Source organism: Mobula birostris, chromosome 12 (genome assembly GCF_030028105.1).
Source record: "Mobula birostris isolate sMobBir1 chromosome 12, sMobBir1.hap1, whole genome shotgun sequence".
In the NCBI taxonomy this organism is placed as follows: domain Eukaryota; kingdom Metazoa; phylum Chordata; class Chondrichthyes; order Myliobatiformes; family Myliobatidae; genus Mobula; species Mobula birostris.
In genome coordinates, this window is record NC_092381.1 from 375,833 (window position 1) to 393,890 (window position 18,058).

General features: G+C 46.6%; 1 protein-coding gene across 3 annotated transcripts in view; it reads left to right on the forward strand.

The window, feature by feature from the left end:
* The window catches only part of LOC140205711 (guanine nucleotide exchange factor VAV3), a 374,002-nt gene that overhangs the window by 54,500 nt on the left and 301,444 nt on the right, over positions 1 to 18,058 (forward strand). For all 3 annotated transcript variants that reach the window (XM_072273243.1, XM_072273245.1, XM_072273244.1), the window contains exon 3: positions 8,552 to 8,610. In XM_072273243.1, coding sequence (XP_072129344.1) covers positions 8,552 to 8,610 — 59 coding nt within the window. The remainder of the gene's footprint in view (positions 1 to 8,551; positions 8,611 to 18,058) is intronic.

The window sequence follows — 18,058 nt, forward strand, 5'->3', positions numbered from 1 at the left end:
CTTCACTTCGATGAATTCTTCACTCTCCCTTCAAAAACTGTCAGAATTGAGTAAATTGGCACTTTCAGCCACAAATTTCCAGTCCAAGTAATATGGAATCTTTCAACAGAACGTACAACCGTTTAAAAAATGAAACTGCGTCAAAAAAACAAACGCAACAGAAACATTCTACCTGGAAATCTACAAACTCAAAAACTAACTGCGTCCCCTGGGTCGACCCTCATATAGTCAACGGGGGGGGGGGGGCACATGTCATCACGTGACCTCACATTGGTGGGAAAATCACATCAGGTGACCTCCAAAAAGCCATTACATCATTCTCACAAAAAAACCCAGATCTCCTTGAGTGTGTAACAATGGTCATGCAGCTTGGTGGAAGAAATAAACGGGCAGACTATTATTTAGATGGGGAGAGAATTTAAAATGCAGAGGTGCAAAGGGACTTGTGAGTCCTTGTGCAAGATACCTGAAAGGTTAACCTCCAGGTTGAGTCGGTTGTGGAGAAGGCGAATGCAATGGATCTTATAGAAACATTCCGAATTTTAAAAGGCCTGAACAGATTAGATATGGCAAACTTACTTCCTGTGGTAGGGGATTCTAGGACAAGAGGGCACAACTTCAGGATTGTAGGATGCCCATTTAGAACTGAGATGGGGAGAAACTACTTTAATCAGAGGGTGGTAGATCTGTGGAATTCGTTTCCACGAGGCTGTGGAGGTCAAGTCATTGGGTGAGTTTAAGGCAGAGAGAGACAGGTTCCTGATTAACCACGGCATCAAAGGGTATGGGGAGAAGGCAGGGGAGTGGGGATGAATGGAAAAATTCGATCAGCCCATGATTGAATGGTAGAGCAGACTTGATGGGCTGAATGGCCTACTTCTGCTCCTATATCTTATGGTCTTGTGGTCTTGTTCCTCGATCTCTGGTTCGGGCCCTGCTCTCTCAACCCTGCCTTGTCTTGGTTCACCTCATCTTGGATCCGCCACTTAAAATTGGCTCCAAGCCTGTTCCAGCAATGGCCAAGTATGTCCTGCAACCCATGCACACCATACCACAACCATCCTGCAACTTCGACACTTCAGTATCCATAAAAATGCCAAGTTGTACAGGCAATTCAAAAGCTCAACTCCAAAAAGGAAGTTACAGGCTATTGATTGCAGTGATTGTTTTTGAGAAAAAGTGTGAGTAATAAAGTAGTTATTTTTGTTTGCTGACATCAAGTTGTTGCTGTGCTTCCCCAGGCCATCTTAAACCGGAACAGAGAGAGAAGCAACAGAGATGGGGAGGGAGGGTGCATGGAGTAAAACTGAAAGGTACTGAGAGCCATTAGAGGTAGGGAAAGATAGATAGGTCATAGAAATAGAGAAAGAGTTTGGAAAAGGGATGGAGATGGAGCAGAAGCAACAGAGATAGCCAGGGGGAGGTATAAAGAGAGAGAGGTTTGGAGAGAGCTGTTCAGACCAGACGATGCAACAAAGAGCGTGGTTGACCACACACAAGCCTTATGAAACTAGCTGTGTTTCTGGTGTCCTGTTGACAAGACTTTCCTCCACAGCTGCACCGAATCTGTGAATCCAAAATACTGTATCAGGTTGAACATGACAGAGTCTGAGACACAGACACCCAAGGCACAGTACAGAGAGAGAATCTTACATTCAGAGGGGAACGAGCACAGTTCCAACAAGGAGTTGCACATTCATAGGGGAACTAGCACAACACAAACAGAGACGGAGAGTCACATATTCAAGAGAGGAAATAGAATAACTCATTCAGAAGGGGAGTGCTCTCTGAACCCAACATGTGTGTGCCCTTTGTGTGGTGTAAAGTGATCCCTGTGGAATCTCAAGTCATCAACAAGCACTCCTTTGGTCTGGGTAGGGCAATGGCACAGCACTGTCTGTGTGGAGTTTGCACATCTTCCCTGTGACTATTTGAAAGCCCTCGACCCCCCCCCACCCCTGTGATCCAGTTTCCTCCCACATTCCAAAGATGTGCAGGTCGGGGAGGGAGAGTTAATTGTCCGCTAAAAATTGTCCCCAGTGTGTGGGTGAGGGGTGGAATCTGGGGGGTAGTGGATGGGAATGTAGGAGGATTGGTTTACAGGGGCTCAGTGACGAGCCAGCAAAGACTATTTAATGGGCTAAATACACCCCAAAATTGTAAAAATATGATATAAACAGAAGTACATACAGATAGTCACTTATCCTGTTCATGGGATGTTACTGTGCACCAGTTTTGGCTTTTCTGAACTGGTCCCTCCCACTGCCTGATCTTGGACAAGGGGACCCCCTGACTGCTGAACTCAGGGAGGTTTTAGTATGGCTGCTGTGATAGTAGTTAATCGCTGTGTGAACCATCCTCAGCTCAATAGCCGCACTGACTAGCCCACACCTTTACTCCTTTGAAGCCCAAGGCAATTACTCTTATTAAGATCATAAGGTATAGGAGCCCCACTTCCCGGCCTTCTCCCTGTAACCTTTGATGTTGAACTTTGATTAATGACTTTAATCATCCAATTACAGTCAACTGCACCGCCAGGGAAATGGGTGGAGCTGTTCTCTAACACGGCGCGCAGTCGGCATAATGAGCAATGACAAAGTGGTGCAGGAGCTCAACAGGTCAGGGAGGAAGTAGGCTGTCAATTTTTCAGGCTGAGATGCTTCCTCTCAACTGGAAGGTAGATAGCAGAGTACCCCTGTGGCCGTTCACGTCAATAATAAATATACTGCTTTGGATACGGCACTGGTGGGAGCCGTAGTAACTAGGTCTCTGGCACTGAGTTTAATGCTGTGGCTCAGAAGAGAAAAGAGGCGAAGAGGACTGCAGTGTTGATGAGAGATTCCACAGTCAGAGGAACTGAGACGATAGACACACCCAGATGTTGCCAGGATCAGGGATGTCTTGGATTGAGTCCATGGCATTCTTAAGGGGGAGGGTGAGCAGCCCAAAGTCTTGGTACATACTGGCACGAATGACATTAGTAGGAAAAGTGAGGAAGTCCTGAAGAGAGCTTTTACGGAGCTAAGTAGAAAACTGTAAAGCAGTATCTCCAGGATAATAATCTCTGGATTGCTGCCTGTGCCACGTGCCAGTGAGGGTCTGAATAGAATGACTTGGAGGTGAATAAGTGGCTGAGGAACTGTTGTAGAAAGCAAGGGTTCAAATTTATGGATCATCGGGATCTGTTCCAGGGGAGGAACGACCTGTAAAAAAATTGACGGGATGCCCCTGAACCCGAGGGGTTCCAATATCCTTGCAGGCAGGTTGGCTAGAGCTGTTCAGGAGGATTTAAACAAATTAGGCAGGGAGATGGGAACCGAAGTGATAGGGTTGAGGATGGGCAGTTAGTTTATAGAGGCAATGGGACTGTTAGCAAGGGCAGGCTAAAGATAGGGCAAAATTGCCGTAAACAGGATGAGTTGCAATGTAAAAGGTGGACAAGATTGAAAAAGATGATGAATGCAGCACCGAAGATGTTATTTTGAATATATGCAGTGTACTAAATAAGGTAGGTAAACTTGCAGCACAGTTACAGATTAGCATGTTTGACATTTTGGGCATCACAGAATCGTGGTTGAAAGAAGAACCAGGGAGGCTAACGTCCAAGAATACACATTGTATCAAAAGGACAAGCAGATAGGCAGAGGGCGTGGGTAGATCTGTTGGTAAAAAATGAAATCAAATCCTTAGAAAGAAGTGACGTGGGATTGGAAGATGTGGAATAGTTGTGGGTAAAGAGACCCTGATGGGAGTTATATGTGCCAGGGTTCCAATGTTTCAGACATGATAGAGGCAGAGGAATGAAGGGTGGGGGGGTGGCATTGCTATTCAGGGAAAATGTTACAGCAGTGCTCAGGCAGGACAGATTAGAGGGCTTGTCTACCAAGGCATATGGGTGGAGCTGAGAAACAGGAAAGGTATGATCACATTAATGGGGCTGTATTGTAGACTACCCAACAGTCAGCGAGAATTGGAGGAGCAAATCTGCAGTAAGATAGCAGACAACTGCAGGAAGCATAAAGTTGTGATAGCAGGGGATTTTAGTTTTCCACATATTGATTCCCATACTGTTAAAGGTTTAGACAGGTTAGAATTTGTAAAATGTGTTCAGGAAAGTTTTCTAAATCAATATATAGAGGTATCAACTAGAGAGGATGCAATATTAGATCTCCTATTAGGAAACAAGTTAGGACAGGTGACGGGAGTGTGTGTAGGGGAACACTTTGGTTCCAGTGATCATAACACCATTAGTTTCAACTTGATCATGGATAAAGATAGATCTGGTCCTCGGATTGAGATTCTAAACTGGAAAAAGGCCAAATTTGAAGAAATGAGAAAGGATCTAAAAAGCGTAGTTTGGGACAAGTTGTTCTCTGGCAAGGATGTGATTGGTAAGTGGGAGGCCTTCAAAGGAGAAATTTTGAGAGTACAGAGTTTGTATGTTCCTGTCAGGATTAAAGGCAAAGTGAGTAAGAATAAGGAACTTTGGTTCTTGAGGGATATTGGAACTCCTCTGATAAAGAAGAAGAGAGAGATGTATGACATGTATAGGAATCAGGGAGCAAATGAGGTGCTTGAGGAGTATAAAAAGTGCAAAAAAAATACTTAAGAAAGAAATCAGGAGGGCTAAAAGAAGACATGAGGTTGCTTTGGCAGTCAAGGTGAAGGATAATCCAAAGAGCTTCAACAGGTATATTAAGAGCAAAAGGATAGTAGGGGATAAAATGGGTCCTCTTGAAGATCAGAGTGGTCGGCTATGGGGGCGATCTTAAATGTTTTTTTTTTTTGCGTCTGTATTTACAAAGGAAACTGGCATGGAGTCAATAGAAATAAGGCAAACAAGTAGTGAGGTCATGGAACGTATACAGATTGAGGAGGAGGAGGTTCTTGCTGTCTTGAGGCAAATTAGAGTAGATAAATCCCCAGGACCTGACAGGGTATTCCCTCAGACCTTGAGGGAGATTAATGTTGAAATTTCAGGGGCCCTAGCGGACATATTTAAAATGTCCATCTCTACGGGTGAGGTGTCAGAGGATTGGAGGATAGCTCATGTTGTTCCGTTATTTAAAAAAAGGCTCTAAAAGTAATCCGGGAAATTATAGGCTGGTAAATTTGACATAGGTAGTAGGTAAATTATTGGAAGGAGTACTAAGAGATAGGATCTACAAGTACTTGGATTGACAGGGACTTATTCGGGAGAGTCAACATGGCTTTTTGCATGGTAGGTCATGTTTGACAAATCTATTAGAGTTTTTTGAGGAGGTTACCAGGAAAGTGGATGAAGAGAAGGCAGTGGATATTGTCTACATTGACTTCAGTAAGGCCTTTGACAAGGTCCCGCATGGGAGGTTAGTTAGGAAGATTCAGTTACTAGGCATACATGGAGAGGTAGTAAATTGGATTAGACATTGGCTCAATGGAAGAAGCCAGAGAGTGGTAGTAGAGGATTGCTTCTCAGAGTGGAGGTCTGTGACTAGTGGTGTGCCATAGGGATCAGTGCTGGGTCCATTGTTATTTGTCATCTATATCTGGATGATAATGTGGTAAATCGGATCAGCAAATTGGTTGCTGATACAAAAATTGGAGGTGTAGTGGACAGTGAGGAAGGTTTTCAAAGCTTGCAGAGGGATTTGGACCAGCTGGAAAAATGGGCTGAAAAATGGCAGATGGAGTTTAATAAAGATTCAAAGATTCAAAAAACTTTATTGTCATTCTAACCATACATCAGCTCTGCAGGGCAGAATGAGAGAGCGTTTCCCAGGAGCAGTGCAATCATAACATAACAAATGTAACACTAAATAATAAAGATAACAATAAATAGTAAAACACAACAGCCACATGTCAGTTAAAATCAAGTTATAAGTGTCCAAAAGCAGAGTCAGGTGGAGCAGCTATTTAGCAGTCTGACTGCCTGTGGGAGGAAGCTGTTTAGTAGCCTTGTGGTTTTAGTTTTGATGCTCCTGTAAAGTTTGTCTGATGGCAGAAGGACAAACAGTTCATGGAGAGGGTGTCTTTAATGATGTACCGTGTCTTCTGGAGGCATCGACTCCGAAAGAAGTCTTGGACAGAAGGTAGGGAAACCCCAATAACCTTCTCTGCTCCCCTAACCACCTTCTGCAAGGCTTTTTTGTCGACAGCACTGCAGTTGGAGTACCAGGTTGTGACGCAAAAGGTCAGCACACTCTCAACCACGCCTCTGTAGAATGTAGTTAAGATGTTAGTGGGGAGGGGTGATGCTTGTTTAAGCTTCCTGAGAAAGTGTAATCTCTGCTGGGCCCATTTCACAATCCCAGTGGTGTTCCTGGGCCAGGTGAGATTGTCCGAGATCAGCACCCCAAGGAACTTGATGTTTTCCACTCTCTCCACTGTGGAGCCGCTGATGCTGAGGGGTGTGTGCTCAGGCTGAGCCCGTCTGAAATCGACGATCATCTCCTTGGTTTTGGTGACATTAAGCATCAAGTTGTTATCCCTGCACCAGCTCTCTAGATGTTTGACCTCCTCCCTGTACATAGTTTCATCATTTTTGCTGACGAGCCCCACCACTGTGGTATCATCTGCAAATTTAATGATCAGGTTCTCCTTGAATATGGCTGGACAGTCATGTGTTAGCAGTGTAAACAGCAATGGGCTAAGCACACAGCCTTGTGGGGATCCAGTGCTCAGTGTGATGGAGTCAGAGATGTTCCTGCCAACACGAACTGACGGTGGTCTCTCTGTCAAGATATCCAGAATCCAGCGACACATGGCAGTGTTAAGGCCAAGCAGTGACAGTTTCTCCACTAGTCTCTGTGGGATGATGGTGTTGAACGCTGAACTGAAATCAATGTATAGGATTCTGGCATAAGTGTCTTTGTTGTCCAACTGTGTGCAGTGTGGTGGATATTGCATCCTCCGTAGAGCGATTTGGACGATAAGCAAACTGTAGAGGATCCAGTGATGAGGGGAGGCTGGCTGTGATATGAGGCTTGACAAGCCGTTCAAAACATTTCATCACTGTGGGGGTCAGGGGAACAGGACGGTAATCATTCAGACAGGCTACAACTGATTTCTTTGCTACAGGGATGATTGTGGAGGTTTTGAAGCATCTGGGGACAATGGCTTGACTAAGGGAGATGTTGAAAATGTCTGTCAGTACATCAGCACATTCCTTGAGCACACGTCCAGGGATAATACAGACAAATGTGAGGTATTGCACTTTGGAAGGACAAACCAAGGTAGAACTTACAAAGTAAATGGTAGGGCACTGAGGAGTGCAGTAGAACAGAGGGATCTGGGAATACAGATATAAAATTCCCTAAAAGTGGTGTCACAGCTAGATAGGGTCATAAAGAGAGCTTTTGGTACATTGGCCTTTATAAATCAAAGTATTGAGATTAAGAGTTGGAATGTTATGGTGAGGTTGTATAAGGCATCGGTGAGGCCGAATTTGGAGTATTGTGTACAATTTTGGTCACCAAATTACAGGAAGGATATTAATAAGATTGAAAGAGTGCAGAAAAGGTTTATGAGGATGTTGCCGGGACTTGAGAAACTCAGTTACAGAGAAAGGTTGAATAGGTTAGGACTTTATTCCCTGGAGCGTAGAAGAATGAGGGGAGATTTGATAGAGGTATATAAAATTATGATGGGTATCGATAGAGTGAATGCAAGCAGGCTTTTTCCACTGAGGCTAGGAGAGAAAAAAGCCAGAGGACATGGGTTAAAGGTGAAGGGGGAAAAGTTTAAAGGGAACATGGGGGGGGGGCTTCTTCACACAGAGAGTGGTGGGAGTGTGGAATGAGCTGCCAGCTGAAATGGTAAATGCGGGCTCATTTTTAACATTTAAGAAAAACTTGGATAGGTACATGGATGAGAGGTGTGTGGAGGGATATGGTCTGTGTGCTGGTCAGTGGGACTAGGCAGAAAAATGGTTTGGCACAGCCAAGAAGGGCCAAAAGGCCTGTTTCTGTGCTGAAATGTTATGGTTCTATTTGTTGGATTTTAAACAATGGCCTACTCCTGCACCTATTTTCTATGTTTCTATGTGACTGATGCTTCTCCCTCTCAAACTGCAATATGAATTCAATCATATTATGATCACTGCCTCCTAAGGGTTCCTTTATGTTAAGCTCCCTAGTAAGATTTGGCTTATTACACAACAGACAATCAAAGATAGCCTTACCCTTGGTAGGCTCAAGGGCAAGTGCGGGTATAGGGGCCAGAAGGATATCAAAGGACAGGGAGGGTTGTACGGGCAGAGGGAGATTACAAAGACAGAGCAGAGTATAGGGGCTGGAGTGGGATACAGAGACAAGGGGTGGGTAGAGGCCTGAGGGGTGCATAGAGAAACGGAAGGGTGAAAGAGTCCAAGTTAGAGGTCTGGGTAGGAGATAGGGATGTGTGGAGTCTCTGTGCTGATGTATGAGTATAGTGATATGATGGGAGGGAGAGTATGGAGGGCTGCTGAATGAAAGGTATGGGGAGAAGCGGGTGGACCATGGCTGGGTAAAGAGTGTTGGTCAGGGGCAACATTTCAGACCATCAATAATATCATTGTCATCTTCTTCCCCAGGTGATCAATACCCTGTCCTGTCTCTCACACACACCCATCGCCCTCAGCTCTGGGGTCAGGTAAGGACAGAATAATCTCCTGCTGCCTTTTCCCAGCCAACTCCCCAACCCAATCCCCCTATCTTTAAGCAACACACATCAAAGTTGCTGGTGAACGCAGCAGGCCAAGCAGCACCTGTAAGAAGAGGTGCAGTCGACGTTTCAGGCCGAGACCCTTCGTCAGGACTAACTGAAGGAAGAGTGAGTAAGGGATTTGAAAGTTGGAGGGGGAGGGGGAGATCCAAAATGATAGGAGAAGACACGAGGGGGAGGGTTGGAGCCAAGAGCTGGACAGGTGATAGGCAAAAGGGGATACGAGAGGATCATGGGACAGGAGGTCCGGGAAGAAAGACGGGGGGGGGGGGGACCCAGAGGATGGGCAAGAGGTATATTCAGAGGGACAGAGGGAGAAAAAGGAGAGTGAGAGAAAGAATGTGTGCATAAAAATAAGTAACAGATGGGGTACAAGGGGGAGGTGGGGCCTAGTGGAAGTTAGAGAAGTCGATGTTCATGCCATCAGGTTGGAGGCTACCCAGACGGAATATAAGGTGTTGTTCCTCCAACCTGAGTGTGGCTTCATCTTTACAGTAGAGGAGGCCGTGGATAGACATGTCAGAATGGGAATGGGATGTGGAATTAAAATGTGTGGCCACTGGGAGATCCTGCTTTCTCTGGCGGACAGAGCGTAGATGTTCAGCAAAGCTGTCTCCCAGTCTGCGTCGGGTCTCGCCAATATATAAAAGGCCACATCGGGAGCACTGGACGCAGTATATCACCCCAGTCGACTCACAGGTGAAGTGTTGCCTCACCTGGAAGGACTGTTTGGGGCCCTGAATGGTGGTAAGGGAGGAAGTGTAAGGGCATGTGTAGCACTTGTTCCGCTTACACGGATAAGTGCCAGGAGGGAGATCAGTGGGGAGGGATGGGGGGGACGAATGGACAAGGAAGTTGTGTAGGGAGCGATCCCTGTGGAATGCAGAGAGAGGGGGGGAGGGAAAGATGTGCTTAGTGGTGGGATCCCGTTGGAGGTGGTGGAAGTTACGGAGAATAATATGTTGGACCCGGAGGCTGGTGGGGTGGTAGGTGAGGACCAGGGGAACCCTATTCCTAGTGGGGTGGCGGGAGGATGGAGTGAGAGCAGATGTACGTGAAATGGGGGAGATGCATTTAAGAGCAGAGTTGATAGTGGAGGAAGGGAGGCCCTTTTCTTTAAAAAAGGAAGACATCTCCCTCGTCCTAGAATGAAAAGCCTCATCCTGAGAGCAGATGCGGCGGAGATGGAGGAATTGCGAGAAGGGGATGGCGTTTTTGCAAGAGACAGGGTGAGAAGAGGAATAGTCCAGATAGCTGTGAGAGTCAGTAGGCTTATAGTAGACATCAGTGGATAAGCTGTCTCCAGAGACAGAGACAGAAAGATCTAGAAAGGGGAGGGAGGTGTCGGAAATGGACCAGGCAAACTTGAGGGCAGGGTGAAAGTTGGAGGCAAAGTTAATAAAGTCAACGAGTTCTGCATGCGTGCAGGAAGCAGCGCCAATGCAGTCGTCGATGTAGCGAAGGAAAAGTGGGGGACAGATACCAGAACAGGCACGGAACATAGATTGTTCCACAAAGCCAACAAAAAGGCAGGCATAGCTACGACCCATACGGGTGCCCATAGCTACACCTTTAGATTGAAGGAAGTGGGAGGAGCCAAAGGAGAAATTATTAAGAGTATCCCCCTATCTTTACATCTCCCCACCCCATCTTCCACATCCCATCTCCTCCACCCAATTTCACCATCTCCCCCACATCTTTCATTTCCATCACCCCATCTACCTATCTCTCCCACAACATCTCCTCAAACCTATCTCCCTTTCTTTCCCACCCTCCCCATTATTCCACCCTGTCTCCCCATCTTCCTATTTCCCTCTCCCTATTTCCTCATCTCCCTGTCCCCATATCCCCATCTACCCATCTCCCTCATCCTATCTCCCATCCCCTTCTGCACCCCCTCCCCATATTCCCATTTTCCCACCCCATCTCCCCATTGCCCTCATCCTATATTTCCATTGCGCCCATCCCATCTCCCATTTCCCCCATCCCATCTCCATCTTGCTATATCCCTCACCCCATCTCCCCCTCCCTATTTCCCCAGCCCCATGTCTCCATCACCCTCATCCTATCTCCCCATCTATACAATCCCATTTCCCCCACCCCATGTCCCATCTACCCATTTCACTCAGCCCATTTCCCCTACTCCTTCTCCCCCACCTCATCTCCCCACCTCCCTACCCACATCTCACCTTCCCCATCTCCACCACCTTGAGCAGGGGTAGCTTTGTAGAAAAGTTTGCAGATAATATAAAGGTTGGTGGAGAGTTAGGTAGTGTTGAGGAAATAGGTAGGATGCAGAAGGATTTAGACAGATTAGGAGAATGGGCAAGAAAGTGGCAAATGAAATACAATGTTGGAAAATACATGGTCATGCACTTTGGCAGTAGAAATCAATGTGTAGACTATTTTCTAAATGGGGAGAAAATCCAGGTATCTGAGATGCAGAGAGACTTTGGAGTCATTGTGCAGAATACCCTGAAGGTTAACTTGCAGGTTAAGTGGATGGTGAGGAAGGCAAATGTCATGTTGGCATTCATTTCAAGAGGTCTAGAATACAAGAGCAAGTATGTGACGCTAAGGCTTCACCTTCAGTATTGTGAACAGGTTGTGCTGATTTGAAAAGATGTGCTGGCATTGGAGAGGGTCCAGAGGAGGTTCACAAGGATGATTCCAGGAATGAAAGGGTTATCATACGAGGAATGTTTGGCAGCTCTGGGTCTGTACTCGCTGGAATTCAGAAGGATGGGGGGGAGGAATCTCATTGAAACCTTTTGAACATTGAAAGGCCTAGACAGAGTGGATGTGGAAAGGATGTTTCCTGTGGTGGGAGAGTCTCGGACAAGAGAGCACACCCTCAGGATAGAGGGGCATCCTTTCAAAACAAAGATGCAGAGAAATTTCTTTAGCCAAAGGCTGGTGAATTTGTGTAATTTGCTGCCACATGCAGCTGTGGAGGCCAGGTCATTGGTTGTATCAGATTGTCGGGTGTATTTAAGGCAGAGATTGATCGGTTCTTGATTGGACATGTATCGAAGGTTATGGGGAGAAGGCCGGGAACTGGGGTTGAGGAAGAGATAGAAAAAAAGGATCTGCTATGATTGAATGATGGAGCAGACTCGATGGGCCAGATGGCCTAATTCCACCCCTATGTCTTATGGTCTGATAGGTGCAGGCTTAGGTAGTGCTGAGGAAGCAATGTAATAGCAGCAGGACTGATATGAATTGGAAGAATGGGCAAAAAAGTGGCAGAGGGAATACAGTGTTGGGAAATGTATGATAATGCATTTTGGTAAAAAAGAGAATAGTAAATGTGGAGAAGGTTCAAACATCAGAGGTGCAGAGGGACTTAGGAATCCAAGTGAAGACTCCAAGAAGGTTAATTTACAGGTCGAGTGTGTAGTAAAGGCTGTGTAAATCTAATCAAGAAGAAGAGTTTACCAAAGGTTCAAAAAACTAGGCAATGATAGAGTTCTAGAAAATTATAAGGCTAGCAGGAAGGAGCTTAAGAAAGAAATTAGGAGAGCCAGAAGGGGCCATGAGAAGATCTTGATGGACAGGATTAAGGAAAACCCTAAGGCATTCTATACGTATGTGAAGAGCAAGAGGATAAGATGTGAGAGAATAGGACCAATCAAGTGTGACAGTGGTAAAGTGTATATGGAACCGGAGGAGATAGCAAAGGTACTTAATGAGTGCTTTGCTTCAGCATTCACTACAGAAAAGGATTGTGGCAATTGTAGGGATGCCTTACAGCGGACTGAAAAGCTTGAGCATGTAGATATTAAGAAAGAGGATGTGCTGGAGCTTTTGGGAAGCATCGTTAGATAAGTGACTGGGATCAGATGAAATGTACCCCAGGCTACTGTGGGAGGTGAGGAAAGAGATTGCTGAGCCTCTGGCAATGATCCTTGCAGCATCAATGGGGATGGGAGAGGTTCCGGAGGATTGGAGGGTTGCGGATTTTGTTCCATTATTCAAGAAAGGGAGTTGCGATAGCCCAGGAATTTACAGACCAGTGAGTCTTACTTCAGTGGTTGGTATATTTAAGAGAAGGTTGGACAGATTTTTGCATCGCAGGGGAATTAGGGGAAAAGGCAGGCAGGAGGAGATGAGCCCATGGTCAGATCAGCCATGATCTTATTGAATGGCAGAGTAGGCTCGATGGGCCAGATAGGCTACTTCTGCTCCTATTGCTTATGTGCTTATGTTCTTATGTTCTTCTAAAAGCAAGGAGATAATGCTGAGTCTTTATAAGAGACTAGGTTCCTGATTAACCAGGGCGTCAAAGGGTCTGGGGAGAAGGCAGGGGAGCGGGGATGACTGGAAGAATTGGATCAACCCATGATTGAATGGCACAGCAGACTCAATGGGCCGAATGTCCTACTTCTGCTCCTATATCTTATGGTCTTATAGTCAGACCACAGTTAGAGTATTGTCAACAGTTTTAGGCCCAATATCTTAGAAAGGATGTGTTGCTGTTGGAGAGAGTCCAGCGGAGTTTCATGAGCATGATTTTCGGAATGAGGGCGCTAACATATGAGCAGCGTTTAGAAGCTTTGTTCCTGTACCCACTGGAATTCAGAAGAATGCCAGGGGCTGTCATCGAAACCTACCGAATGTTGAAAGGAGTAGATAGGTTTGATGTGGAAAGGATGTTTCCTCTGGTGGCATATTCAGAACTGAAAAGCACAGCCTCAAAATTGAGTGGTGACCTCTGAAAACAGGAGTAAGGAGTAAATTTTTAGCCAGAGAGTAGTAAATCTGTGGAATGCTCTGCTAACAGACTGTAGTGGAGGCCAAGTCCTTTCGTATATTTAAGGCGGAAGTTGATCATTTCCTGATCGGTCAGGGCATCAAATGATATGGCGAGAAGGCAGGTGTATGGGGTTGAGTGGAATCCAGGAGACTCGATGGGCTGAATGGCCCAATACTGCTTCTATGTCCTATGATCTTATCACATGCCTTTTCCAGCTCATCTTAAAATTTCAATCCCACACCTTGGCTACTATCTGCAGGCCTATGTATGTTTCCATTGATAGTTTTTTACCCTTGCAATTTCTTAACTCCACCCGCAAAGATTCAATATTCTCTGACCCAATGTCACCTCTTTCTAAAGATCTACTTTCATCTCTTACCAACAGGAATACACAACCACCTATGCCTTCCTGCCTGTCCTTGCACTGCAAAGCATATCCTTTGATGTTGAACTCCCAACTATGGCCTTCTTTCAGCCATGACTCAGTATTGCTCACAATGTCATATCGATCAATCTCTAATTGCGTCACGAGTTTATCCACCTGCATTCTTTGCACTTTTGAATTTTGCCTCTGTAGAACAATTTAACTCTTTGCTCTGTCTGCCTTTGTACCCAATCACTGGCATGTCTTTCCTTACATTCATGTTACACCCATCATCTACTTGTAAACCTGCTGGCTCATCCTCAGCCCTATCATACCAGTTCCCATCCCTTTGCCATATTAGTTTAAACCACTCCCAATAGCTCTAGTAAATCTGCCCGCAAGAATATTGGTCCCCCTCCGATTCAGGTGCAACCTGTCCCCTTTGTATAGGTCCCACCTGCTCCAGAAGAGGTTCCACTTATCCAGAAATCTGCACCCTCTACTCCAATTCTTCAGCCACGCATTTATCTGCCACCCCATTTTATTGCCCTGCTCGTTGTTGCGTGGCACTGGGAGCAGTACTGAGGTTACTGCCCTTGAGCCTCTGCTTCTCTGCTTCCTTCCTAACCCCTATATTATTTTCTGAGCACCTCCTCCCTTCTTCTAACTATGTCGTTGGTACCAATATGTACAATGAATTCTAGTTGCTCATCCTCCCTTTTCAGGATATTGTGGACATGTCCAGAAACATCTCAGATCCTGGCACCTGGGAGGCAAACTACCATTCGTGTTTCCTTTTTATGTCCACAGAATCGCCTGTTTGTCCCCCTGATTATAGAGTCCCCTATTACCGTTCCTACCCTCTCAGTTTCCTACCCTTCTGAGCTCCAGGGCCAGAGTCAGTACCAAAGGCATAGCCGCATTTGCTTCCCCAAGATAGGTTGCTCCCCCCCACCCCCCCACCAACAGTACCCAAAATAGAGTACTCATTGTTGAGGGGGACCACCAAAGGGGTGCTCTGCACTCTCTGATGCCCCCGCTTCCCCCACCCATTTATTTGTCTGCTGTAGCCTTGAGATGACTAACAAGTCAAAGGTCATCGAGCTGCAGTTCCAGTTCCCTAACATGGTCTCTGAGGAGCTGCATCTCGGTGCACCTGGTACAGATGTGGCCATCAGGGAGGCTGGGTGTCTCCTGGAATTCTCATATCTGACACCCAGAACAGAACACTGACTCTGTAGACATACCCCCCATTCTCTTTGGAGTTGAATTTTCCTCTCTCCGTCTTCCCATTTACCCCATCCCATCCCATTTTCCCCTCCCCATCTCCCCATTTCCCCCTCTCTCAACCTATCTCCCCATCTCCCCATGGCATTCATCCTGTCTCCCATCTTTCCCAACCCAGCTCATGCTTCCTATCTTCCTCTTCCTCTCACCCCACCTCCCCTTATTATCTCCCTATCCCCATTTCTCTATCACCCTCATCCTATCTCTCCATCTGCCCATTTCCCAATCTCCCCAACACAATCACTCCCCACCTATCTCACCTTCCCTGTTTTCAACACCGCATCTCCACATGCCCATCATCTCCATCACCACATCTACCCATTTTCGTCACTGCATCTTCCCATCTCCATCACCACAACTCCTGGTCTCCATCTCCCTATCTCCCTCACCCCATCTCCCCATCTACCCCATACCATTTCGCCATTTCCAAGTCGCCACCACCCAGCTCCCCATCTCCCCTCCTTCAACCCCCTCCCCATCTCGACCTCCCCATCTCGCCCTCCCCATCTCATCAACCCCATCTTGCCAACCCCCATCTTCCTCACCCCATCTCCTGCCCCCATTTCACCCTCCCCACCTTTCCCACCACATCCCCATCACCTGCACCCCATTTCTCACCTACCCCAACTTCTCCATCCCATCACTTTCCCCACCCCATCTTCCTATAACCCCAAGCCATCTCCCTCACACCTTCTCCACCCTCCCCATTTCCTACTCCTCTCCTCCACACTTACCTCTCTCCAACTCCCTCACCCCATGGCTTCCCCATCTCACTCCATCTCCCCATCAACCCCTCTTTCCCTTCCCCTCCCCAACTCCATCTCCCTGTCTACCCCACCCCATCTCACCATTTACCCCACCCTTCCCATGTCTCCATCTCCCATCAACTCCTCTTTCCCTTTCCCCATCCTCATCTTCCCATCTCCACCACATCTCCCTGTCTACCTCACCCCATCCATCTCCAAATCTCACTCACCACTCTACCCATCTCCCTATCTCGCCCACCTCATCTCTCCCAACCCAGATCCCACACCCCATTTCCCCCTCCCCATCTCCCGCATCCCATCTCTCCCCTACCCTATCTTCCCCATCCCATCCCTACATCTCCCTGTCGATCTACCTCTCTACCAGAGGCCTTTAGGTTCAGACCCGGGGAATAACTGTCAAACACAGTTTACTGAAAAGTACGTACTGTTTATTAGCAAGCTTGCGTTCTCAGTTGGCAACACAGAGTCCCTGCTCACTAAGCTTGAGAAAATCTGCAGCCAAGTGAGCCCAGAATACAGTTTGGAGCTGCTGATATACATTGTTATCACATACAGATAAGGGTAGACTGAGAAGTTTCTCATGGAGCAAACACTTCTTTGTTCATACATTATGCTCACAGAATGACTTGTCAAGCTGCCAATAAGTCAGTTAGGTTCTAGCCCTGTAATTCTACATATAAGTCTTCACTCCTTCCTTTTGTCATTCCACGACAACTAGGATGATCAAAATTAAGTTGTTGTACATCTTAATTTTCTTATTCGTGTACGAAGGGTGGATCATCTTAGTCTCCATCCTTATTATTTGCACCTCGGTCTCTCTGAGGTCCCCTTTATTTAGGGGCACTCTTTGTATAAATATCCCTGTAGGTGTAGGGATAAAGCACCGGCTGACAAGGGGCCATAAACATCGGAAAAGTGCAATAAGTATGAGTACTGCTGCGATGATGATAGCGTAATGAGGCAGGATACCACTCCATCCTGCGAAGATGATGATAGCGTAATGAGGCAGGATACCACTCCATCCTGCGAAGATGATGATAGCGTAATGAGGCAGGATACCACTCCATCCTGCGAAGATGCCACTGAAAGGCCACAATCTCCATTTTGAGCTCAAGCCACGATTTTCCAGAGTTCAGTTCCCTCCTTTTGACTGTGAATGGAGAGAGAGGTGATGTTCTCTGATTCATCCAGGAGTATGGTGCAGCACTCTAGTCCTTTAATGCCACATGCACCTCCTTTTTCAGCCAGAACAAATTCGGTTTTGTAAAACAGTCTGTCGTAGCACCATCATTTCAGCAGTGATGGCCCTCACCTGATCCTGGACGCCATCCATGGCCTTAGTGGTGCTATTGGCCATCTCCTCCAAAACTGCGGCCAGGTTGATGATTTCCCTTGAATTGTGGGCCACCCAGTAGACGGGAAAAGCTATCATGCAGAAGCGCTCCGGTTGTGAGATTCCTCGCTTTTGCCATAGGAGGAAAGGGTGCTGGTCCAGGGTTTTCAGCATTCGCGTGTAGGGTACAAGGTGAGCCAGGAAGCAGCATCCCATCCATTTTTGCTCCCTTGTTCGGTGTCCCATCGGCTAGCTGTCTCTCCTGGGAGCCACAAGTAGGCCCTTTCTCTGCAAACCCATTGAGTTCTGTTTAGGGGGCGTGGTGGTTTGGCCGTTGTATAAATGACATAGGTGCTATTGCCCAGAAAGTAAGTCCCCTTACCGTTGAAAGTATTCGCTGGTTGGTCAGATCTGACAATGGTGGAGGGCCATGATGTCTGACCTCCCCATCAGATGGCTTTTTCCTGAGTGGGAGGGAGATGAATGTTCCAGCCATCAAAGCAGTGGCACCCACAGTCTCCAATCACATCATTGGTGCAATTTTGGGCCTCACTAGTCTTGAGTGTCATTAGAAAACTGACTGACCGTTGTTCACTGCTATTCAGCGGAACGGCTATTAGGGGAACCCCTGTCTTCCCATGGGGAGGAATTGCTGCACACACCCAGCAGGCAGATGAGTCCATTTTCCCAGCATAATAATAGCAAAGTGACAGGAAGCTGTTTGACTCGGTTACTACAATACAAGCGCTTAAGATTACAGTACAAGTATAGACAGTAATAGTTTACTCATGAATGCATATGTTTGACGTGTTCTAGATATGTCCATTTTGGAAGTCCTTGTAGTTTGACTGGCATTGGAGTGGTCAGTT